This window comes from Aquarana catesbeiana, linkage group LG06 (assembly GCF_042186555.1).
Source record: "Aquarana catesbeiana isolate 2022-GZ linkage group LG06, ASM4218655v1, whole genome shotgun sequence".
Classification (NCBI taxonomy): Eukaryota; Metazoa; Chordata; class Amphibia; order Anura; family Ranidae; genus Aquarana; species Aquarana catesbeiana.
Window position 1 is genome coordinate 132,000,248 of NC_133329.1, and position 26,875 is coordinate 132,027,122.

Genomic DNA, 26,875 nt, shown 5'->3' on the forward strand with positions numbered 1-26,875 from the left:
ATATTAACTTGTTTTATGCTGTAAGGGTTAATCCTTCATAGCTACCAATCATTTACTAGGTTTCTAGCGCAGCGTTAACCTTTGGGTTTTTTATACACATTGTAATACTGTGGCTCCTGCTGGCTGGATGCAAGCCGGGTGACCGCACCGGATCCACAATGACCGTACCGGATCCAGGCACTGACCACCCCGGTCAGTATGCAGCATTCTGGACACATCAGGCACAGACGCTCCATCCCATCAATCATCAATCGCTGAATTAGTTTTCTTTTTTTTGTTTGTTTGTTTATTTAACCTGGTGATTATGCCAGTAACACTTTTCCTGTCCTTGGGTGACAACACTCACTTACCCTTTTATGTCATGACAACAAGCTAGGACTAAGGCTTGGTTCACAACTATGCGTGTCCAGAAGCAAAATCAAGCACTTTTCTGACATGCACATGTAGCCAGGTGCTTGGCTAAGAATGGAGATTGAGAGAAACACTGGCTGCAGCTGCTCTCTGTAGCTAATACCCTGCAGCGCTAAACTGGTTAACAGCTATATCAGCAAGAGGAGGGAGCTGCTGAGCAGAAAGAGTTCATTAGACTGAGCCAGACAGCACTGCACTGTGGGAACTGTAGTCCAGAGAAAAGAGACTCTATTGTAATCAAGAACTTTTGAATTGCATTCCCAGAGAGAAATTGCTTGGAGAAGGGGAAAGATCTGCATTTTCTCAGGCTGTACAGGACATAGATTCCTCTTGCCATTAGGGATCTCGGAGAGTGCACAGTGCTGTGCAGTGTGCACCACTACTGCTGCATAACAGCGGTCTGAGCGGGATCTGGAGTGCTGAGTCCAGGTGTGGAGTCAACCGGGTGCAGAGCAGAGGGTGGATGAATAGCTGTCTGTGACCAGATAGTGAGCTGCAATATTGCTGAGAACCCTTTAGGAACTAACCATACAGCCATCTAGTAGCCTTATTCCTGTGGGCTTGACTGGGAGTATTATCATGTGCACCCATAGTACAACTGGGCTCCAATGCTATCCACCTGAAGTGTTAGGTCTAAAGACTGTCCTGCTGCTACACAGAAACCTTCACTGAGATAAACATCTCAGAACACTGGCAGACTCCTTCCATAAGAAAGGTTACAAAGACAAAACCATCAACAACAGCATAAACACAGCCTTGAAAACCCGAAGAGAAAATCTCCTCCAATACACAGAGAAAAAAAACAAATAACCGAGTACCTCTAGTCACCACATACAACCCAGCACTTGTAGAGATCAAAAAGATAATCAAAGATTTACAACCCATTATAACAGAGAATGAAACTCTGAAAGGAATATTTCAACAACCCCCATTATTGGCTTTCAGACAACCACCCAACCTCAGACACAAACTAATCAGCAGGAAACTTCACTCTGATTATGAAGTCACAAATAATGGAAGAAAACCCTGCAATAAAAAAACGCTGCAAACTATGCAACCAGATCAATCTATGCAAAAGTGTCACACACACAAATGGGACCTTCAATATCATGGGATCTTACAACTGTACCTCCAGTAATGTTGTGTACCTCATCCAATGCAAAAGGTGCAGCAAAGGATCTTATGTTGGTGACACAGGACAGAAGTTGCAAGCGAGGATGAATTTGCACAGACATACCATCAAGGAACATAAAGAAGGCAGTTTATGCACACCTGTGGGACATCACTTCTCACAACCGGACCACACTATAGAAGACCTCAATGTTTTAGTTCTTAAAGGGAATTTCAGAACTATCCAGGAAAGGAAAACGTTTGAACTAAGAATGATAATTCTTTTTGACACAAAAAATAATGGCCTGAATTTAGATATTGGTTTCCTTACCCATTATACTAAAGTTTTACGAACCCTCTGTGACTAGCATCCCCCCTCCTCCATTCTATAGCTCTCCCTCTGTCTTATCTCACTAATGCCCCGTACACACGGTCGGATTTTCCGATGGAAAATGTGTGATAGGACCTTGTTGTCGGAAATTCCGACCGTGTGTGGGCTCCATCACACATTTTCCATCGGAATTTCCGACACACAAAGTTTGAGAGCAGGCTATAAAATTTTCCGACAACAAAATCCGCTGTCGGAAATTCCGATCGTGTGTACACAAATCCGACGGACAAAGTGCCACGCATGCTCAGAATAAATAAAGAGATGAAAGCTATTGGCCACTGCCCCGTTTATAGTCCAGACGTACGTGTTTTACGTCACCGCGTTCAGAACGATCGGATTTTCCGACAACTTTGTGTGACCGTGTGTATGCAAGTTTGAGCCAACATCCGTCGGAAAAAAATCCTAGGATTTTGTTGTCGGAATGTCCGAACAAAGTCCGACCGTGTGTACGGGGCATAACTCTGCTACAATCTTTATTACCATTGATTTGTATGTGTTTGTTTTTCTCTCTTTTTTTCCCCTCTCCTTTCCCTCAGAGATGTATTTTTTTTGTTTGTTTTTTTTTAAATTCTGCTTAAAAATTTGTGAATCAGTACTGCTTGGACCTTGAAGAAGGGGACATACCTTGAAAGCTTGTCCTGAAAAATTGTATGTTAGTGCAAATAAAAAAAGTATCACGGACAGTACTCAATTTTCTCTGTCACAATTGCACTAATACGGCTACAATCATATCATAATACAAAGATATGAATACACACTGTCCTAATTGAAGCACATTTTTACATTATGCAATTACCTATCAAGATAATTGAAGAACAAAACTTTAAACAGTACCATTTGAAAGTATTCAGGCAGGCCCTTTCACTACATGCTTTGGTGAATTCATCCATAAATATGACCACAAAAGAGGTAGGTATAGTGTGTATGGGTTGGGCAAAATCAGCAGATAGAGGATTGGTATCGGTTGACTTAGCGGTTGGGGGGAGGGAGGGCTCAAAATGATTTTGGGACCCCCAAAAAAAGCCTATGGCACTCTGCATGAATTTAAGCACACAAATAACATTTGTACACATTTTAGGGGGTGTTTAGGGTAAAGCACTACAATGGAGCTGATAAAATACATTGTTAAGTGACTAGGCTAGGTGTGTATGGGCCCAGGATAGCATGCTGGGGAGGTTAGTGAAGGCAAATATGCATGAAGGACAAAAAAGGAAGTTTAAAAAATTCAAGCATGTATGAGGATAAAGAGGAAAGGATAAAACTTACCTTAATATAGGTCTTCTGCAGGACCTGAATGATGGCACAACAGGTCTCTGGAATAATGATCCCCAGAGCCTGGGGGGAGATGCCTGTCGAGAACTTGATGTCCTGCAGACTTCTCCCGTCGCTAAGTACCACAACGTGGCGACTAGCCTCTGCTTGGGAGTGATGGCTTGCCGCATGCGGGTGTCCTGCCTGCTAATATAAGGGGACAGCAAAGCCAACAAACGGTGAAAAACAGGGTCCGTCATCCGGAGATAATTCCTGAAATCATCAGGATTATTCTCACGGATCTCCCGCAACAAAAGCATATGAGAGAATTGGTCACGCTGGAGCAACCAATTCTTCGTCCATGAACTCCTCCCCACCCTGTTCATGGACTGGGCTTGGGTCAAAGCAAGAACCCAACACCAAGCCCCCGCACAGCACGAACTCTACGACAAGTACGTAACCGCAACATGGCTTCAAAACGGTCGGCTGGTCAGAATGAACTAACAGAACGCACTGAAAAACAAAAAGGCCTGAGAAGAGCGAGCTGAAAATCAGAAACTAGCAGACAAGAACGCACTGCAAATTAAAATACGTACTATAAAATACGTACTGAAAAACAAATGCAAACTGACTACACGCACTGAAAACCAGATACGAACCCACAAGCTCAAACTGAAGAGCAGTAACGATCGGAAAAGCACGAGCCTGAAAAGCGCGAATTGTCTCTCACCAAACTTCTACTAACACGAAATTAGCAGAAGGAGCCCAAAGGGTGGCACACTGGCTATTGAACTTCTAGTGCCGTTGCACGTGTTGTACGTCACCGCGTTCTTGACGTTCGCAAATTCCGACCAACTTTGTGTGACCTTGTGTATGCAAGACAAGTTTGATCCAACATCCGTCGGAAAAAAAAAACATGGATTTTGTTGTCGGAATGTGCCGATCCTGTGTACGGGGCATTATTCTAACCCGTACTAATACATTGTGTTAATTTGCCACTAAACTCAGGGCCGGTCCAAGGCATTGTGCTGCCTGGGCCCAGGAATGAAGTGCTGCCCCCCCACCCCCCTCCAAAAAAAAATCAGGCCCACCAAAAGGCCCCCACATGAATTATTTTTTATCATGACAATTAAAACCAAAATTAAATTTATCAGGAAGTCAGATTTACATGCAACAGTGATGGTGGGGTTCAGACAGAGGCATCAGCGGTGGTGGTAAGAGGGGGGGGCGGTGGGTTAGACACAGGCAGGGGTAGTAGGGAGGGGGTAAGACACAGGCAGGGGTGGTAGGGGGGTTTAAACTCAGGCAGGGGTGTTTAGACACAGGCAGAGGTGGTTAGACACAGGCAGGGATAGTAGGGGTGTTTAGACTCAGGCAGGGGTGTTGGGGGGGTAGACACAGGCAGGGGTGGTAGGGAGGGGCTTAGACACAGGCAGGGGTGGTGGGGGAGTTAGACACAGGCAGGGGCGGTGGGGGAGTTAGACACAGGTAGGGGTGGTGGGAGATGGGTTAGACACCGGCAGAGGTGCTAGGGGGGTTGGACACAGGTAGGGGTGGCGGGGGGGTTTAGACACAGGCAGGGGTGATAGGGGGGTTAGACACAGGCAGGGTTGGTAGGAAGGAGGTTAGACACAGGCAGGGGTGGTAAGGGGGTTAGACAGGTAGGGGTGGCGGGGGGTTTAGACACAGGCAGGGGTGTTAGGGGGGTTAGACACAGGCAGGGGTGGTAGGGGGGGTTAGACACAGGCAGGGGTGGTAGGGAGGGGTTTAGACACAGGCAAGGGTGGTAGGGAGGGGTTTAGACACAGGCAAGGGTGGTGGGGGGGTTAGACACAGGCAGTGGTGGGGTTTGGGGGTTTAGACTCAGGCAGGGGTGGTAGGAGGGGTTAGACACAGGCAGGGGTGGTAGGAAGGTGGTTAGACACAGGCAGGGGTGGTAGGGAGGGGTTTGGACACAGGCAGGGGTGGTAGGGAGGGGTTTAGACACAGGCAGGGGTGGTGGGGGGGGGGTTAGACACAGGCAGTGGTGGGGTTTGGGGGTTTAGACTCATGCAGGGGTGGCGGGGGGGTTTAGACACAGGCAGGGGTAGTAGGAGGGGTTAGACACAGGCAGGGGTGGTAGGGGGGTTAGACACAGGCAGGGGTGGTAGGGAGGGGGTTAGACACAGGCAGGGGTGGTAAGGAGGGGTTTAGACACAGGCAGGGGTGGTAGGGAGGGGTTTAGACACAGGCAAGGGTGGTGGGGGGGTTAGACACAGGCAGTGGTGGGGTTTGGGGGTTTAGACTCAGGCAGGGGTGGTAGGAGGGGTTAGACACAGGCAGGGGTGGTAGGAAGGTGGTTAGACACAGGCAGGGGTGGTAGGGAGGGGTTTGGACACAGGCAGGGGTGGTAGGGAGGGGTTTAGACACAGGCAGGGGTGGTGGGGGGGTTAGACACAGGCAGTGGTGGGGTTTGGGGGTTTAGACTCATGCAGGGGTGGCGGGGGGGTTTAGACACAGGCAGGGGTAGTAGGAGGGGTTAGACACAGGCAGGGGTGGTAGGGGGGTTAGACACAGGCAGGGGTGGTAGGGAGGAGGTTAGACACAGGCAGGGGTGGTAGGGAGGGGTTTAGACACAGGCAGGGGTGGTAGGGAGGGGTTTAGACACAGCAGGGGTGGTGGTGGGAGGTTAGACACAGGCAGTGGTGGGGTTTGGGGGTTTAGACTCATGCAGGGGTGGTGGGGGGGTTAGACACAGGCAGAGGTGATAGGAAGGGGGTTAGACACAGGCAGGGGTGGTGGGGGGGTTAGACACAGGCAGGAGTGGTAAGGGGGTTTAGACTCAGGCAGGGGCGGCGGGGGGGTAGACAAGGGCAGGGGTGGTAGGGAAGGGTTTAGACACAGGCAGGGGTGGTGGTGGGGGGTTAGACACAGGCAGTGGTAGTAGGAGGGGTTATATACAGGCAGGGGTGGTAGGGAGGGGTTTAGACACAGGCAGGGGTGGTGGGGGGTTAGACACAGGCAGTGGTGGGGTTTGGGGGTTTAGACTCATGCAGGGGTGGCGGGGGGGTTTAGACACAGGCAGGGTTGGTAGGGAGGGGTTTAGACACAGGCAGGGGTGGTGGGGGGGTTAGACACAGGCAGTGGTGGGGTTTGGGGGTTTAAACTCATGCAGGGGTGGCGGGGGGTTTAGACACAGGCAGGGGTGGTAGGAGGGGTTAGACACAGGCAGGGGTGGTAGGAAGGGGGTTAGACATAGGCAGGGGTGGTGGGGGGTTAGACACAGGCGGGGGTGGTGGGGGGTTTAGACTCAGGCAGGGGTGGCGGCGGGGTTTAGACACAGGCAGGGGTGGTAGGGAGGGGGTTAGACACAGGCAGGGATAGTAGGGGGGTTAGACTCAGGCAGGGGTGTTTAGACACAGGCAAGGGTGGTGGGGGGGTAGACACAGGCAGGGGTGGTAGGGAGGGGTTTAGACACCGGCAGAGGTGGTAGGGGGGTTAGACACAGGCAGGGGTGATAGGGGGGTTAGACACAGGCAGGGGTGGTAAGGGGGTTAGACAGGTAGGGGTGGCAGGGGGGTTTAGACACAGGCAGGGGTGGCGGGGAAGTTAGACACAGGCAGGGGTGGTAGGGAGGGGTTAGACACAGGCAGGGGTGGTAGGGAAGGGTTTAGACACAGGCGGGGGTGGTGGGGGGGTTAGACACAGGCAGTGGTGGGGTTTGGGGGGTTTAGACTCAGTCAGGGGTGGCGGGGGGGTTTAGACACAGGCAGGGGTGGTAGGAAGGGGGTTAGACACAGGCAGGGGTGGTGGGGGGTTAGACACAGGCAGGAGTGGTAGGGGGGTTTAGACTCAGGCAGGGGCGGCTGGGGGGTAGACACAGGCAGGGGTGGTAGGGAAGGGTTTAGACACAGGCAGGGGTGGTGGGGGGGTAGACACAGGCAGTGGTGGGGTTTGGGGGTTTAGACTCAGGCAGGGGTGGCGGGGGGGGTTTAGACACAGGCAGGGGTAGTAGGAGGGGGGTTAGGCACAGGCAGGGGTGGTAGGGGGGGTTAGACACAGGCAGGGGTGGTAGGGAGGGGTTTAGACACAGGCAGGGGTGGTAGGGAGGGGTTTAGACACAGGCAGGGGTGGTGGGGGGGTTAGACACAGGCAGTGGTGGGGTTTGGGGGTTTAGACTCATGCAGGGGTGGCGGGGGGTTTAGACACAGGCAGGGGTGGTAGGAAGGGGTTTAGACACAGGCAGGGGTGGTGGGGGGGTTAAACACAGGCAGTGGGGGGATTTGGGGATTTAGACTCATGCAGGGGTATGTTTAGACATAGGCAGGGGTGGTGGCAGGGTTTAGACACAGGCAGGGGTGGTAGGGAGGGGGTTAGATACAGGCAGGGGTGGTAGGGAGGGGGTTAGACACAGGCAGGGGTGGTAGGGATTTAGACACAGGCAGGAGTGGTAGGGTGGTAAGACACAGGCAGGGGTGGTAGGGGGGTTAGACACAGGCAGGGGTGGCGGGGGAGGTTAGACACAGGCAGGGGTGGTAGGGGGTTAGACACAGGCAGGGGATGGTAGGGGGGTTAGACACAGGCAGAGGCGGCGGGGGGGAAGTGGTTAGACACATGCAGCGGTGGTAGGGGGGTTAGACACAGGCAGGGGTGGTAGGGGGGTTAGACACAGGTGGGGGTGGAAGGGGGGTTAGACAGACACAGGGGTGGAAGGGGGGTTAGAGACAAGCAGGGGTGGTAGGGAGGGGTTAGACACAGGCAGGGCTGGCGGGGGGTTTAGACACAGGCAGGGATGGTAGGGAGCGGGTTAGACACAGGCAGGGGTGGTAGGGGGGTTAGATACAGGCAGGGGTGGTAGGGAAGGGGTTAGACACAAGCAGGGGTGGTAGGGGGGGTTGGAATCAGGCAGGGGTGGTGGGGATTTAGACACAGGAAGGAGTGGTGGGGGGGTAAGACACAGACAGGGGTGGTAGGGGGGTTAGACACAGGCAGGGGTGGTGGGGGAGGTTAGACACAGGCAGGGGTGGTAGGGGGGTTAGACACAAGCAGGGAATGGTAGGGGGGGTTAGACACAGGCAGAGGTGGCAGGGGGGTTAGACACAGGCAGAGGTGGCAGGGGAGTTAGACACAGGCAGAGGTGGCAGGGGGGTTAGACACAGGCAGGGGTGGTAGACACAGGCAGGGGTGGCGGGGGGTTAGACACAGGTAGGGGTGGTAGGGGGGTTAGACACAGGCAGGGGTGGTAGGGAGGGGGTTAGACACAGGCAGGGGTGGTGGGGGGGTTAGACACAGGCAGGGGTGGTAGGGGGTTAGACACAGGCAGGGGTAGAAGGGGGTTAGACACAGGCAGGGGTGGAAGGGGGGTTAGACACAGGCAGGGGTAGTAGGGGGATTAGACACAGGCAGGGGTGGTGGAGATGGGATTAGGGGCGCTGGCAGACACGCCTATAGTGATCCCTCTTTCATCATGGTGTCTCTGCTCAGCAGAAAGCTCCTCCCTCTTCACGCTGTTGGCCGTCAGCCTATCAGATGACTTTCTCTTGTCAGCAGCAATGTGGGGGGAGCCGCAGAGAAGATGGGCGGGCGGTCAGCTGTGCTCTGCCATTACATGTAATAGCAGCGGCGCCATCCACACAGTGGAATAAGGAGAGGAGAGGGGCGGGGCGGGCGTGTGGAGCGGAGCGATCGGGTGGGACCACTGTCTTTCTGGGCGTCAATGTGCCGCCCGGGAGGGTCCCATGGTAGGGCCGGCCCTGACTAAACTTCTTGTGTCTATTTTCTGGTACTAATTCACAGTCGAGTTAAAGGTATCTATGTTCATGTTCTTATAAGTGCTTGCAGTAACTTTCATTCAACCGGTTGTGACAGAGGGTCTGAGGGTGTTCGTGGAGTCATGGCACAGGAGAGAACCCAAATTACCAAGCAGCTCCTGCGGGGATACCACTACAGCAGACGTATGGGTGTGCCATTAATTTTTAATGGCACCCCGACACATTGGCCCCTCCCGCTGTAGCTGTCAGATCGAGAGAGGAGAGAGGTGGCTGGTCATGTGCTCTGAAATCAGGTATAGAACAGCATTTTTTTTAAATAAAACATAGACACTGGGGCACACAGCATTATTAACCACAGAGGATTAGGTAATTTCAACAGCAGGAGGGTAGGGGCGGGTGCTGTCACTAGCTGACAGGCAGGGAGGGAGGGGGAGAGGAGGACAGAGGAGAGCTGCAGATAGCTGCGGATGACGGAGGCACGTAAACTGACCACGGTGTCAGGGCTCAGTAGCCATGATAAACCGTGATCAGTTTACGGGGGGAGGGCAGAACCAGGCAGGATCATGCATGTATTACAGATGATAGAAAGGGCCAAATTGCACAGCACAAGCACTGTGCTGTATAACATGCTTTAAAGGGACAGGATCCATTTTTTTTTTTTTTTTTAGGGTAACAAACACTTTAACTTTTAAGAGCTATTTAAAGCCTATTGCACCATATCAAACTACAACAAACTGCCTTAAAGTGACCCTACACAGGATTAATTCTTTGCAATACTATACTACCTAGAAAACTAAGTTGCTATACTTACCTTTTTTGGTGACCCATACCTTTAAACTCTGCCACTTAACTGCTTCCTAGCCGCTGTAAGTATTTCACATTGGAAATACATGCTCCAGAACTTCTTTTGGGCGACAGGCGTACCGTGATTCTGTTTGCGCGATTTTACCATGATTCATCAGAATGATTTCCTGTGTACAGTGAAAAACTGAATCCACCTTTGGTAGAAATGCTGTATCCGTCCTTAAGACTACCCTATCCTGTAGACATCTCATAAAGGGCTCTTTAATTGAAAGGGCTTGTAACTCACTAATTCTACGTGCAGAAGTTACTGCTACCAGTAAAATAGTCTTTAACGTCAAAAAATGTAATGATGCTTCTTCTATGGGTTAAAACGGTGCCTTAGTCAATCCCTGAAGAACTAAAGATAAATCCCATTTGGGAAAACTAATAAGAGGTCTAGGCTTTACTTTTGCCATTGCTCTAAAAAATCTGATTATTAAAGGTTCCCTTGACAGGGTTCTTTTCAAAAAAACTGATAAAGCAGCTACCTTTGTCTTGAGCGTACTTGCTGCTAACCCTTTCTCCAATCCCTCTTGAAGAAATTCCAAAACTGAAATTGTAGTATGAAAATCAAAGTTTTTTCTGGAACACCAAGAATTATAGATCTTCCAGACTTTAAAGTAAATGTCTCTCGTCACTTTTTTTCTACTTGCAAGAAGGGTAGAAATAAGCTTCTCTGATAAACCCTTCTGTCTTAAGATCTGTTCTTCAGAAACCAAGCTGTTAGATTGAGATAAGCTGGATCTGGATGGAGAATCTGGCCCTGACTCAACAGATCTGCCCTGATTGGTAATCTCCAAGGAGGTTTCACTGAGAGGTTCATCAAGGTTGAAAACCAGGGTCTTTTCAGCCAATAAGGGGCTATTAATATTAGCTCCGTGGACTCCAATCTGAATTTGGCTAACACTCTTGGTATCAGTTGAAACGGGGGAAAAGCGTAGGACAGATGGAAGTCCCACTTGTGAGCTAACGCATCTACTCTGAGAGCTTGATCCTGTCTCTGAATAGAGAAGAAGACTGGTATTTTTGCATTTTCCTGTTTTGCAAAGAGGTCCACCTGGGGGTAACCCCAACTCCCGGAGATTGTTTCGAATAATTCCTGATTGAGAGACCACTCTGCTTCCCTTATTTCTTTCCTGCTGAGGAGATCTGCTAAGGTGTTTTCCGTCCCCTTCAGATGGACTGCTGATAGAGAGACCACATTGTTCTCTGCCCATCTTAGGATCTTATGAGCTAGACCCATTAGAGTTCTGCTTTTTGTGTACCCTTGCTTTGTTAAATATAATACTGCCGTCATATTGTCTGACAATATTTGGACATGTTGTTTCACTAGAAATTCCTGGAAGGAGAGGAGGCTTAGGTGAACAGCCTTTAACTCTCTCCAATTTGAAGATCTTCTCTCCTCTGGTTTGGTCCAAACTCCCTGAATTGTTTTTTCTTCTAGATGAGCTCCCCATCCCCATGCGCTGGCATCTGTAGTCAGCCTTCTGGTTACCGGAAAGGCCCAAGGAAGCCCTTTTGAGACGTTTCCTTGGTTCCTCCACCACCAGAGCGATCTTTTTGCTCTTGCCCCTATTTTTAATTCCTTCTCCAGAGGTTCCTGGTATGACCAATTCATCAGAATATCTGATTGCAGAGGACGGGCATGCAACCTGGCCCACTGTACCGAAGGAATTGCCGCTGTCAACAGTCCCAGAGCGGACATGGCTTGTCTTACAGAGATCTCTGCGTTGGATTGAAGTGCTTTCAGGGCCAACTGCATCTTCTCTATTTTCTTTTACCCCAGAAACCTTACCCTTTGAGATGGTATTAGGTTTGACTTTTGAAGATTGAGAAGCCATCCCAAACTTTTTAGATGTGTTTAAACTGTCTGTAGGTTGACCTCTACTTGACCCTTTGAGTCGGCAAACAGTAGCAGGTCGTCCAAATAGGGCACTATTGAAATCCCCTTCAGCCTCAGCGGCTCCAAAGATTCCGCCATCACTTTTGTGAATACCCTGGGGGAGGAGGAAAGTCCGAAAGGCAGAGCCCGAAACTGCAGGTGCCAAATCCCCCCCCCCCCCCCCAGATTGACTGCGAGACGCAGGAATCTTTGTGATGGGGGCGCTATTGGTATATGGAGATAGGCATCTCTCAAATCGATGGAAGCCATATGACATTTGGGGGTTAGCAAGTTCCTCACTGAGAAAATCGTATCCATCCTGAATTTTTTGTATTTTATGGATCGATTTAGAACCTTCAAATTGAGAATCAGGCGGAACTTTCCTGATGGGTTTTTAACCAGAAAAATGTGGGAGTAAAACCCCTTCCCCTCTTGATCTTTCGGAACCTGGGAAATGACCTTCTGTTGCATCAGTTCCTGTAACAGAGACTTCATGGCCAGAGCCTTTTCCCGATCCTTTGGCAGGTTTGTGATGTAAAACCGATTTGTGGGGCTTTGTGAGAATTCCAATTGATAACCCTTTTTAACTAACCCCAGAACAAAAGGACTCTTTGTTGTTTTTTCCCAAATTGGTAAGAAGTCCTGTAATCTCCCCCCTACTAGATGGTCATTGTTTTTTAGGGGTTTGTTCTGGGGTTCTAAAGAGTACCCCGCCTCTACCTCTTCCTCTCTGAGAAGACCAGGGTCTCTTCTGTGTCTGGTCCTTTTCCTTATCGGCTTGTCGAAAAGGACAAAAATTTTTCCTCTGTTGTCCTTTTTAATAGTGTCTGTTTCTTCAGTAGCCCATCTGCCCTCTTATCCATAGCATCTTTGAGAATACCCATGTCCTGAAAAGCTAAATCAGTTTTCCTAGATACTTGAGAAAAGGCAGCATCTATCTTTGTTTTTTTATTCCACAACAGTTCCTCGTTCTCCTCAAAAGGAAACCTCCTTTTGAGGGCTTTAGAAAAGAACTGTCCTTTCTCTGGATCCTTCCATTCCTTTTTAATAGTGTCTGTTAACACTTTATGCACAGGGAACACCCTGTGTCTAATTTCTTCCAGCCCCTGGTACTTCTTGTCATGCACGGACAGCTGGGCTTTTTCTTCCTGGATCTCCAGGGTAGTATAAATTGCCTTGAGTAATTCATCCACCTCCTCAAGTGAAAGCTTATATCTAGATGATCTTGTCTCTTCTTCCACCTCCTCCTCCTCAGAATCAATGGTTGAGGGTGGAATGCTTTCCCTTTCCTCCTCCGACTCACTTTCCACCTGTCTGGAAGTGGACTAAGGGAAACTGGAGTGAGAACTCTGTTCTTGGCTGGAACTCTGGCCTTGTTTTTTCACAAGGGAGCGCACTGTCCCTAGGGCCTCTGCTAATTCTTTCCTCACAGAAGATAAGAGTTCTTGTGAGGACTCTTCTTTTACTAAATCCTCAATGCAGGATCTGCACAGTGGTTTGGGCCAAGAGTCCCTTTTTTTGCATGAGGGGCACTTTCTCCCTGTTCTCTCTGATTTGGCAGTAGCTTTCTGAAACAGAGAAACAAAAGAAACCCAGGTCCTTAGAACTAAGGCCTCAGAGAAATGTAACACCCCCAGCCAACACCCTAAGTGCCCAGAGTCTCACTCCTTTGCTGAACTGCTAACGGAAAAATCTTACCCCATAGCAGACAGCAGCAGGTTTTCTTTGAACCACATAAAAATAAAAAAACACCCAGTGACATAAAAGGAAAGAGGTGCCACCGCACCTCTCCTACCTGGGCCTGGTGGGAACCTGGGCTCCTGCATCCGCCATTGCTGCTGATGATTCCGCTGTCTCCATTGCGAACTCCGCAGCCGCTGTCTGTCTACAAGGCTCCATGTGCCAAACAAAAGGAAGTCCCAGCCAGAGGACCCACCCCTTTCTCCTGCGTTCCAGCAGCTGGAACCAATCGCTGCTACGCCCCGCCGGAAGTCTCTGCCCACCGGAACTGGCGTCACCCGCTGTCCGGGATTCGGCACCGCCATGCAGAGGCCTGGCATGGACGCTCTTTCTGAGCACACCCGCGGCCCCCCGAACACCCCGGGCGAAAGACCTCCGGCAGACCATTACTCCTGTGAGCCGGAGAAGGAAGGGACACCGGAGCACTCCCCTCATGTGCGGGAAGGAGCTGGGCTGGTCTGAGTACCAAAACGTGGAGGTCCTGCCAAAACCCTCTCCTTGGAGAGAGCGCAGCCCGTCTGGTTACCCAAGCAGTGCTTCCACCATGGCGGAGGAAACACTAAAAACTGAAGGCATGGTGGAAGCAGCTGCTTTTTAAAGGGGCATTGTCACGCAGTGTTTCCTGTTAAAAGGTGGAGCTGCACTCTCTCCAAGGTGCTGTCCTGAAAGGCAAAGGGAGAAAATCCTTCCACCAGCCCTGATGGAACTATGTAATGTTAAGAACTGGTGAGAATGATAGCGCTCCACACTGCCACTCTCAGAATGTCTCCGTAGTCTCTGCTGGGACAGGTGCCACTGGTAGGGAAAGTAAGGAAATGCTGTTCCTCCATTTGTGGGGCCCTGGGATGGTAATATGGCCTTTGGCTTTGAGGAAGCACTAACCCATATGCTAACAAGTGATTCAGGAAATTAGTTGAAATTTTGCCAAAGGTGTCAGAAAGGGGCATTTACTTTTTCCAAGGCTATCAAAATTTAAAAATAAAAGTCTGGATGAAGACTCACACATTACGTAAGGGTGGAGGAGAATGGTCAAGCAGACATTTCCCTAAAATGGCTTTACTTTGTAAACCCACAAAATTACTTTGTATTTCTGGATACTTCATCATCAATAAAATGCCCCAGCGTAGTGTTGTAGATGTTGTTTCTGTCCCAGCAGCAAAGAGATCCAAAACTGAGAACACCATATCCTTATCATCAAAGTGCGTTTCAGCTTTGGTTGACTCCTAAAAACACAAACATCAAATGATTCAAACACTAATAATTTATTTATCATTATATTTTTTTTTTAATAAATATCATACACTCATTGGAGGAACCTTGTCACAGTATAAAAGAGAAAAATGCAAAGGACCTCATAAAATAAACCACACCAGTGTAAAATGACCTTGAGTATGAAGATGAATTGAACAAAGACAAGGTTATACAACTATAATCACAATCTTATAATAATTTACTACTATGCAATGCTGTCATAAAACAGATTTAAATAAGGAGATTTTTCAGGGAGCTAAGCTAACTCTGATGCCCTGTACACACGGTCGGACATTGATTGGACATTCCGACAACAAAATCCATGGATTTTTTCCAACGGATGTTGGCTCAAACTTGTCTTGCATAAACATGGTCACACAAAGTTGTCGGAAAATCCGATCGTTCTGAACGCGGTGACGTAAAACAAGTATGTCTGGACTCTAAACGGGGCAGTAGCCAATAGCTTTCATCTCTTTATTTATTCTGAGCGTGCGTGGCACTTTGTGCGTCGGATTTGTGTACACACGATCGGAAATTCCGACAACGGATTTTGTTGTCGGAAAATTTTATAGCCTGCTCCCAAACTTTGTGTGTCGGAAAATCCGATGGAAAATGTGTGATGGAGCCTACACACGGTCGGAATTTCCGACAACAAGGTCCTATCACACATTTTCTGTCGGAAAATCTGACCGTGTGTACGGGGCATGAGACTCAGGAATGGCCCTGCTAAATCAAAGTTGCCTGCAGGGCTGTGATATACGGTATACAGTGGGTAAAATAAGTATTGAACACGTCAACATTTTTCTAGGTAAATATGTCGGTAACAACCCATGAAATCCATACATACAAAGAAACCAAAACAAATAAGTTCAGAAATAAAGTTATGTGTAATAAAATGGATTGACACAGGGAAAAAGTATTGAACACATGGAGAAAGGGAGGTGCAAAAAGACATAGAAAGCCAAGACACCAGCTGAAATCTAGCAGTAATTAGAAAGCAATCCTGCCCCTTGTAATTGCAAAATAATATCAGCTGGTTCAGTCTCAACTGATAGCCTATAAAAAGGTGTCACATTATCAAGGTGTCACACAAGAAACATCTCATTATGGATAAAAGCAAAGAGCTCTCTCAAGACCAGCGCAACCTTATTGTTGCAAAACATACCGATGGCATTCGTTACAGAAGGATTTCTAAACTTCTGAATTTTCCAGTGAGCTCTGTTGGGACCATAACCCGGAGGTTGAAAGAACATCATTGCACCATAAACCAGCCACGACCAGGTGCTTCTCGCAAGATTTCTGACAGAGGAGTGAAAAGAATTATCAGAAGAGTTGTCCAAGAGAATTAGTAGGTACAATTGTTTCAAAGAAAATAGGTAATGCACTCAACCGCCATGGTCTGTATGCATGCTCACCACACAAGACTCCATTGCTGAAGAAAAAGCATGTTGAACCTTGTTTAAAGTTTGCTGCACAACATTTAGAAAGCCTGTGAAATATTGGGAGAATATAGTCTGGTCAGATGAGACCAAAATTGAAGTCTTTGGATGCCATAATACACACCATGTTTGGAGGTCAAATGGCACTGCGCATCACCCCAAAAACACCATACCAATAGTGAAGTTTGGAGGTGGGAACATCACGGTGTGGGGCTGTTTTCAGCATACAGTACTGGCAAACTTCATGTCATTGAAGGAAGGATGAATGGAAAAATGTACCGAGACAATCTTGACATTATCTGCTGCCATCTACCAGGATGATGAAAATGAAACGAGGGTGGACATTTCAGCAAGACAATGATCCCAAACACAAAGCCAAGGAAAGTCTCAATTGGTTTCAAAGAAAGAAATTAAAGCTGCTAGAATGGTCAAGCCAATCACCTGACTTGAGTCCAATAGAAAATCTATAGAAAGAACTAAAGAGCAGAGTTCATAGCTAGGCCCACGGAACCTTCAAAATCACACCTGAGCAATGCATGTGACTAGTTTCTCCATACAGGAGGCATCTTGAAGCTGTCATTACCAAACAAAGGATTTTGTACCAAGTATTAAATACCGTATTTATCGGCGTATAACACGAGCCGGCGTATAACACGCACCCCAAGTTTAGGAGGGAATTTTAGCGAAAAAACTTTTAGGAGTAAAGTTTAAAGAAGAAAAACTTACATTAAAATGCCCATCAATGCAGCGTTATCGGTGTCCATCTTCAGCCTTGTCAGTGTCAGTGCAGCCTTGCTCCAGTGTCTATTGCAGCCTTGTCAGTGCAGCTTTGCCCCAGTGCAGAATTGTCAGTGCAGCCTTGTCAGTGCAGCTTTGCCCCAGTGCAGAATTGTCAGTGCAGCCTTGCCCCAGTGTCCGTTGCAGCCTTGTCAGTGCAGCTTTGCCCCAGTGCAGCCATGTCAGTGCAGCCTTGTCAGTGCAGCCATGTCAGTGCAGCCTTGTCAGTGCAGCCATGTCAGTGCAGCTTTGCCCCAGTGCAGCCTTGCCCCAGTGCAGCTTTGCTCCAGTGCAGCCTTGCCCCAGTGCAGCTTTGCCCCAGTGCAGCCTTGTGTGATCGCTGCGATCCCTGCCGACATACACAGCCGTGTGTAAATTCAAATATGGCGCCGAGACTGCAGGGACTCGGCGGAGCCGAGATACACATACCCGAGTGTCCTCGGCTTTTCTCGGCGCCGCTTACAGTCCCGCCCAGTCCCGTCCTATGATGGACATCACACAGGTCCAATGGCGGGACTGTAAGCGGCGGCGAGAAAAGCCGAGGACTCTCGGGTATGTGTATCTCGGCTCCGCCGAGTCCCTGCAGTCTTGGCGCCATATTTGAATTTACACACGGCTGTGTATGTCGGCTGCGATCGCGGCAATCGCCGCGATCGCTCCGATCACACAGAATTGGCGGGGATCGGCCTATAACACGCACCCACGATTTCCCCCTGATTTTCAGGGGAAAAAAGTGCATGTTATATGCCAATAAATACGGTACATTTCAGTTAGCATGTTCATTCGTTTTTCCCTTTGTCATTCCATTTTAATACACATAACTTCATTTCTAAATTTATTTATTTTGTTTTCTATTTATGTATAGATTGCATGGGTTGTTACCGACATGTGGTGAAAATTTAATGTCAATAACACGTTTATAGTTATATTTACCTAAAAAAAATGGTGACCTGTTCAATACCTATTTTATCCACTGTATATATATATAAAAAAAAAAAAGATCTTTATTAAAATAAATAGTGAGACAAGTGCTAATAATTAAGACAAGAGGAGATTGTCTCCACCTGTAATTTTCTTTTTATTTATTATTTTTGATAGCCTAGTTGGGGCCCTTCTTTGATGTATGTAGCCCCCTGATGTTTATATGGGGTATCCCAGCCAATGGGCAGGAGAGATGAGAGATGGAGCAGGGCCGAACCCTGGATCCATGTCTGAATTGACACACAGAGCTGTGACTTGGCTCGGGTGCCCCCATAGCAAGCTGCTTGCTGTGGGGGCGCTCGACAGGACGGAGGCACCAAAGAGGGACCCGAGAAAAGGATGGATCAGGGCTGCTCTGTGCAAAACTGTCTACTAGGGATGGGCCGAACGGACCCCTGTTCAGTTCGGACCAGAACTTCCGAACACCTTCCGAACGTTCAGACCCGAACACCGAACCCCATTAAAGTCAATGGGTCCTGAACGGTAAATATCAAAAGTGCCCATTTTGAAGGCCTAAATGCAAGTAATTAGGCATACAATGGTTATAGGGGTCTGGGTCCTGCCCTGGGGGACATGGATCAATAAAAAAAAGTTTGTGAAAAACTTCATTTTTTAAATGAGCAGTGATTTTTTTATTTTTAAAGTGAAAGTCTAAAAATGAAAAATTCCTTCCAATATACTGCCAGGGGGGTCCCCTTAGTCTAACTGTAAAGTGGCAGATCTGTACCATGTCTAGAATCTGCTGCAACAATAATTGAATTTATAAAGCCAAAAAAAAATGACATTTTTCCTGCAAGCTGCCTTTATTTTGCTCAGCAACAGCTGGGGAGCCAGTGTGTATGATGAGGCCACAATGTAGTGCACTGGGAACAAGATTAGAGTTTTTTGGATACATTCTGGTGTCACTTTGACTTTGGATAGAAGTAACGGGTGTGTTAAAATTGGTCATTGGGTGTCAATGGCGCCTTCCCACCATAACCCTATAGAGATAATCTTGATGAAAGCAAGAATTTGCCTTGCTGTAAAAAATTGCAATGATATACACCTGTCAAACAGGTGCAGAAAAATTGGTCTTTGTGGACAAAGAGGCAGGTCTATCTACTCTGGTAACTACAGGGGACTGCACACTTGTCTCTGCTTGTGTGACATAGGATGAGGAAGGTTTAGTAAGCCAGTCCACCACCTCCTCTGCATTCTGTGGCTGGATAGCACGGGCAAACTCACTAAACAGAGGAAATGATGCCCTGCCTGAGGACTGACCACCACGTCCACCTTTGCCTGTGGACACATTTGTTGCTGGCCCCCTTACAGTGCCAAGGGAACATCTGCCTCTCCTTGTTGTTCTCCCAGACATTATTGGGAGGGAAGGGGCGGTGCTTATAAGCAAATGTAAAGGAGAAGTTGAAATCTGTACGTAGCTGCACTTTAATCAATGTAAAGAGGTGTTTGGTGCCCTATAATTTGAGTACTCACACTACACAGACACACTCCATGAATACAATATAATATACTGCAATATAATGCGCCAAACATACAGTGACGCACAGAGCTATATGGCATTAAACTGGCAGCAACGCACGCAAAACTATATGGCGTTAAACTGGCAGTAATGCACGCAATACGATATGGCGTTAAACTGGTAGTAACGCACGCAAAACTATATGGCGTTAAACTGGCAGTAACACATGCAAAGCTATATGGCGTTAAACTGGCAGTAACGCACGCAATACAATATGGCGTTAAACTGGCAGTAACGCACGCAAAACTATATGGCGTTAAACTGGCAGTAACGCACGCAATACGATATGGCATTAAACTGCCAGTAATGCAATCAAATAGTGTTCAACCGTCACTACACTGAAGCTATCTGAAAACTGTCCCTACTCTAGCTATATACTAATATCAAGATTGCTGACACAGTGTCACTACACTACACTGAAACTATCTGAGCTGTCCCTACTCTAGCTGCACACTATGAAAAGCTGAATGATGGTCCTCCTCACTACACTCACACTATCCCTAGACTGACACTAAACTAATATTCTCCACTGACAATTGAAGCAAAATAGCACAGTATAGCACAGTATAGCACACTAACTAATAGCACTGAACAGAGCCCTGTGCTATCTCTCTCCATGCCAAAATCACACTGAAAATGGCTGCCATTGAAAGAATACTATTATACTTTGGGGCGGGAATGAGCCATGATTGGATAAGGTCATGATGACAGTGTCCAATCATGACTCTGTCAGTGCCCTGATTGGCTGAAGCTTTCACTGCTTCAGCCAATCGGGGCTTGCAATGCACTGTTCAACACCACAATGCATTGTGGTCGGTTCGGGGGGGCAAACAAACGGCCGAAGGACCCATTTGTTCGGCTGTTCGCCGAACGTCCGAACAACGAAAGTTCGGCCAAACTAAAGCTTGGGCCGAACTTTTCGCCCATCCCTACTGTCTACTGTCTACTGTCTACCATTTCTACTGTCAGTAGGAAAGTCATGGATCCATGCCTTCCCTACTGACAGAACGTTGATCTGCCTTGTTTGCATAGGCAGATCACCGTTCTGCCTGTGTACTGTACAATCGGTGGGTGTCGGCAGACATCGAGTCAGCGGTACCCGCTCCTGGGCTCCCGCTGAGTGTGATCTAAAATTAGCGGCACTTTACCGCTAATGCTGGCACCGCCCCAGTGTAAAAGAAGCCTAAAAGACTACACATTAAAGAGCCCTATGCCTTAGGGCCCTTTCACACTGGGGCGGGGGTGGCGTCAGCGGTAAAGCGCCGCTATTGTAAGCGGCGATTTACCGTTGGTATTCGGCCGCTAGCGGGGCGGTTTTACCTCCCGCTAGCGGCCGAGAAAGGGTTAAAAACCACCGTAAAGCGCCTCTGCAGAGGCGCTTTGCCGGCGGTATAGCTGCGCTGTCCCATTGATTTCAATGGGCAGGAGCGGTAAAGGAGCGGTATACACTCCGCTCCTTCACCGCTCCGAAGATGCTGCTAGCAGGACTTTTTTTCCCGTCCTGCTAGCACACCGCTCCAGTGTGAAAACCCTTTGGGCTTTCACACTGGAATCAAAGCAGCTGCACTTTTGGGTTGGTTTGCAGGCGCTATTATTAGTGAAATAGCGCCTGCAAACCGCCCCAGTGTGAAAGGACCCTTACAGAAACTACAGGATGTGAAGAACAACATTTGGAATGATTCACATGCCTTGTCATTGAGTGCCAATAAATTCTCATATATGTGAAGGAAACCACAAAATCACACAAAGTCCATTGATAAATCCAGCACATTATAAAAAAAAAACATTTACCTGTTCTTGTTTCAGAAGGTATGCATCTATATATCCAGAAATGGCATTTGTATCAAACACTTGTCTCTGATGTTTGATGCGCTTTAAAACAAACTCTTTGAGATAATCAAAATTCTGCACAATCTGTTTGTGTGTTCCAAGAAAAGTTGAGATTCGAGGAAAAAAGTTAAATAGCCGTGGAGAGAAAAAAGTAATTCTTAGAACTTTGCTCTTTGTACATAATTATGCTGAATCACATCTAGCACCCCAATGTGGCATCCTGTTCTTGTTTATTTTATACTTACTGGACTCTTTGCACTCTCGTAGAGCAAAGCCATTAAAATAATTTTTATGTTTGCAGGTATATCAGATGTCTGTGTTTCCTGCCATGCCTGTGGTTCTATCCATGAGCCCTTATGTCACTAGACCAAGTTCAAGCCATACTTTTTAATTTAACACATATCTAAACCGTTCAACATATTGCAGATTCCAGATTTTCTTTTATTTTCACCTGGTGATTCTGCCAGTAACATATTTCCTGCCCCAGGGTGAAAATTCTCAAAAAATAAATCGTATCTATGGAAAAGCAACTTTGATACACTAGTACAGGATTACAATAACCTCATCCACTCATTGTCTACATAACATAAAAGGGGAGGCCTGTCATCCTCCGTGATTGCTGGGAGCTACAGTCAGGTCCATAAATATTGGCAGATCAACACAATTCTAATCTTTTTGGCTCTATACACCACCACAATGGATTTGAAATGAAACAATCAAAATGTGCTTTAACTGCAGACTTTCAGCTTTAATTTGAGGGTATTTACATCCAAATCAGGTGAACGGTGTAGGAGTTACAACAGTTTGTATATGTGCCTCCCACTTTTTAAGGGACCAAAAGTAATGGGACAATTGGCTGCTCAGCTGTTCCATGGCCAGGTGTGTGTTATTCCCTCATTATCCCATTTAAAGGAGCAGATAAAAGGTCCAGAGTTCATTTCAAGTGTGCTATTTGCATTTGGAATCTGTTGCTGTCAACTCTCAATATAAGATCCAAAGAGCTGTCACTATCAGTGAAGCAAGCCATCATTAGGCTGAAAAAACAAAACAATCCCATCAGATAGATAGCAAAAACATTAGGTGTGGCCAAATCAACTGTTTGGAACATCCTTAAAAAGAAAGAACGCACCGGTGAGCTCAGCAACACCAAAAAACCCGGAAGACCACGAAAAACAACTGTGGTGGATGAACGAAGAATTCTTTCCCTGGTGAAGAAAACACCCTTCACAACAGTTGGCCAGATCAAGAATACTCTCCAGGAGGTAGGTGTATGTGTGTCAAAGTCAACAATCAAGAGAAGACTTCACCAGAGTGAATACAGAGGGTTCACCACAAGATGTAAACCATTGGTGAACCTCAAAAACAGGAAGGCCAGATTAGAGTTTGCCAAACAACATCTAAAAAAGCCTTCACAGTTCTGGAACAACATCCTATGAACAGATGAGACCAAGATCAACTTGTACCAGAGTGATGGGAAAAGAAGAGTATGGAGAAGGAAAGGAACTGCTCATGATCCAAAGTATACCACCCAGGATCCAGAGTCCAGTCTCAAGAGGGGCACTGCCAGAAAATAATTTTTTTGTGGGCAATTTATCTGGGAAATGGCTGGTGTTGGCGCTTCAATCATCACGGCACCATGGTTGTTACTGTGTCAGGATGATTGAAGAGCATTATTTATATTATTACATTGTAATATAAAATGAAATGGTTCAACTCACCATAATGCAGAATCAGTGGGAGCCCTGAGTGTGTCACTTGCCACGTCACCTGCCACACGTTGCGGATTGTCCACTTGCCACATCACCTGCCACACGTTGTGGATTGTCACTTGCCACATCACCTGCCACAGGTTGCGGATTGTCACTTGCCACATCACCTGCCACACATTGCGGATTGTCACTTGCCATGTCACCTTCCACAAGTTGTGGATTGTCCACTTGCCACGTCACCTGCCACATGTTGCAGATTGTCACTTACCACACGTTGGGGCGGAGAAGGAATAATGCTGGTGCTCTGCCACTGACAGTGGACCTGGACATTTTAACTAGTCTGTCTAAACTATCTCTAACTCTATCTATCTGTCTAAACCAGGTGGCCCAGGCGCTAGCAACGAGTGCAGGGAAGAGGCTCCACCCACCTCCTCCGGCTCCTGGTCAGTGCGGCGTAGCCGTAATAACACTAGACGAGTCTCTCTCTCTGCGTCGCTGATTGGCTGATGTGAGAGAGAGACTCGGGCAGAGGCATGTCAGTGTAGTATTTTCGGGCGGGGAAATTGCCCTGTTGCCCCCCCCTGGATCCACCCCTGATACCACCTCATCAGTGAAGCATGGTGGTGGTAGTGTCATGGCGTGGACATGTATGGCTGCCAATGGAACTGGTTCTCTTGTATTTATTGATGATGTGACTGCTGCATAGGCGTGCGCACAGGGTGTGCCAGGTGTGCCTGGGCACACCCTAATCACCCCATGTGCATTAGCATTATCCATGGACAGCACCAGGTGGGTGGTTGAGAGTGCCAGTGACCAGTGTAAATGCCCTCATTATATTAAAGGCTAGGTTCAACACTAGGAACACGTTACACCCATATTTAGGGCGTAACATAATATGCTCCCTATCAACTGTCTCCCACCACCAGAACCTCCTTTCTGTGATGGCAGGTGGCGTTCGTGTGTTTGAGATTTGGGGTGCACACCCTAATGCAATAGGCTGCGCACACCTATGGACTGCTGAAAAAAGCAGCAGGATGATATATGAAGTGCTTCGGGCAATATTATCTGCTCATATTCAGCAAAATGCTTCAGAACTCATTGTATGGCACTTCACAGTGCAGATGGACAATGACCCGAAGCATACTGTGAAAGCAAGCAAAGACTTTTTTAAGGGAAATAAGTGGAATGTTATGCAATGGCCAAGTCAATCACCTGACCTGAATCCGATTGAGCATGCATTTCACTTGCTGAAGACAAAACTGAAGGGAAAATGCCCCAAGAACAAGCAGGAACTGAAGACATTTGCAGTAGAGGCCTGGCAGAGCATCACCAGGGATGAATCCCAGCGTCTGGTGATGTCTATGCGTTCCAGACTTCAGGCTGTAATTGACTGCAAAGGATTTGCAACCAAGTATTAAAAAGTGAAAGTTTGATGGATGATTGTTAATCTGTCTCATTACTTTTGGTCCCTTAAAAAGTGAGAGGCACATATACAAACTGTTGTAATTCCTACACCATTCACCTGATTTGGATGTAAATACCCTCAAATTAAGCTGAAAGTCTGCAGTTAAAGCACATCTTGTTCGTTTCATTTCAAATCCATTGTGGTGGTGTATAGAGCCAAAAAGATAAGAATCGTGTTGATGTCCCAATATTTATGGACCTGACTGTATGTATCTGATGAGTGCAGCACAGGCAAACAAAACAGAAAGTTATCAGCTGACAAGCTTTTTGGAGAATCAACAGGTTTTTTTTTTTGTTTTTTTGCACACATGGGAGTAAGTCACATATGTGCAAGTCACAAGCAAGTCTCAAGTCTTAACCTTCAAGTCACAAGCAAGTCCCAAGTTACTGTGGCGAAAAGCAAGCAAGTCAAGTCGAGTCCCTGCTAGAAGTCAAGCAAGTCAAGTCATTTATTTTGGTCAAGTCACAAATTAAGTCAAAATACTGATCTACCCCATTTCCACCTTTAAATGAGTTAAAAGTCAGTTTTCATGAAAGGTAGTTTTATTTTCCTTGTCAAAAGAAGTTTATTAAGTATACAATGTTATAAAGATACATAAAGTAAGTTTACAAGGATCTATAAAGTAAGCTCATTGTTTTACAGTAGGGTTTATATAGGTAAATATCATGAAATTTCAAATATTAAACATTGGGTTCACGTAAACCTAAATTAAAGATATATATCATTTCCTTAGTTACTTTTGTAGGTATTTAAATGATTTATACCTACTATACATATTGTTTACAAGTAGAGTGTATATAGTTCAAATAAATTCTGATAATGAGCTTTAATCGTAAGGTGGAGAAAAGGAAAGAGAAAGAAGAAAAAGGGTTGAAAGGTAGAGGTATGGTCCACAAGGTTGTCCCGCTCGTCAGTTTATTATTCTTTTTAGTTCTCTTTGAAGCCTTAGAATGGGTGTCTCTGTAAGTCATTTAATCTGTTACCATGGCAACAGGACAGAGTCATTGAAATTTGACAGGAACTGTTGTTTTATCCAAGGATGCCAAAGTTTTTTAAATTTTGGAATTTGATTTTGATCGATGGCTACCATCTTAGCATGGGACATTGTATTATTCATTCTGTGAATTGTTTCTGCTAGTACCAATGTAGGAGATTTCCATGCCTTGGCCACTGTTTGTTTTGCAGCCGTTATTAGTTGGATAATAAGTTTGAATTGAGAGAGTGTTAACCATTCCGGTTTTAGATTAAGTAAAGTTAAATATGGATCTGGTTGTATTATTTTTTTAAATATTTTAGATGCAATCACGAAGACTTCCTTCCAGAAGGTTTGGATTACTGGGCACGTCCACCATATGTGTAAATGTGTGCCTATTTCTGGGCATCCTCGAAAACAAAGAGTTGAGGTATTAGGTGAATATTTTGCCACTCTAGCGGGTACAAGGTACCAGCGAGTTAGGACTTTATAATTTGTCTCCAGTGCTAAGATGTTGGGTGAAGATGACTTAGATGTGAGCCATATGTTAGACCAGTCCGTGTCTTCTAAAGTTCGTCCCAGGTCCTCCTCCCACCTCTGAACAAAAGAGGGTCTATTAAGATTTGCTACTCCATATAATTGATTATAAAGTGATGAAATTGTACCTTTAGCAAATGGATCTTTTGTACAGATTGATTCAAAAATGGATAATTGGGATAATGGTGTATCCCCTTTAGGAATGGTGTATAGAAATTTTTGATTTGGAGATATCTAAATATCTCAGAGTTTGGTAGATCATATTTTTCTCTAAGCGATGGGAATGAAAGGAATGATTTAGATGCTATGAAGTCATTTAGTGTCTGAATGCCTGATGTTGTCCAAGCTTTAAAAGAATTTGGGTAGATCCATGCCGGATAAAAGGCCGGATTTCTGATAAAAGAAAGGAGAGGATTGTGTGGAGATTGTAACTGATATTTGGTTTTTAGTTTATCCCAGAGAGATAAGAAGTGTTTAGTTATGGGATTATGAATTTTAAAGCGGTCTTTAGGATCAAGCCATAATAAATTTGATATTAATAGAGGGTCATTTTCTGAAGCCTCTATAAATACCCATAATGGGATTTCCTGTTTTGCATGGTATTTGGACAGACTGGCCAAATGTGCTGCTCTGTAGTAGTTAGTAAAATTAGGGTATCCCAGGCCCCCTTTATTTTTGGGAAGATGTAGTGTGTGTATAGGTATACGTGGTTTAGAAGAGCCCCATATAAACGAAGTTGCTCTTTTTTGTACTATTCTCAAAAAATAGGAAGGAATTGGAATAGGGAGGACTCTGAATAGATAAAGCAATTTGGGTAGAATAGTCATTTTGATTGCATTAATCTTCCCTATCCAGGATAAAGGAAGTTGCGACCATTGTTTTATTAGATTTGTGATCTGTCTTAATACAGGAGGATAATTGGTTGAGAATAAGTCAGAATGAGATGCTGTTAAATGAATTCCAAGATATGGGATTGATTTTTCTGCCCATGTGAATGGGAGTGCAGCCCTAGCCGG

The 26,875-nt window shown here is 46.6% G+C and overlaps 1 protein-coding gene across 3 annotated transcripts in view; it reads right to left on the reverse strand.

Annotated features, from left to right (window-relative positions):
• LOC141148935 (cytochrome P450 2K4-like) overlaps positions 1–26,875 on the reverse strand; it is a 136,255-nt gene that overhangs the window by 15,419 nt on the left and 93,961 nt on the right. For all 3 annotated transcript variants that reach the window (XM_073636831.1, XM_073636832.1, XM_073636830.1), the window contains 2 exons: positions 21,137–21,310; positions 14,460–14,601 (listed from right to left, as the gene is read on the reverse strand). In XM_073636831.1, the coding sequence (XP_073492932.1) occupies positions 14,460–14,601; positions 21,137–21,310 (316 nt within the window). The remainder of the gene's footprint in view (positions 1–14,459; positions 14,602–21,136; positions 21,311–26,875) is intronic.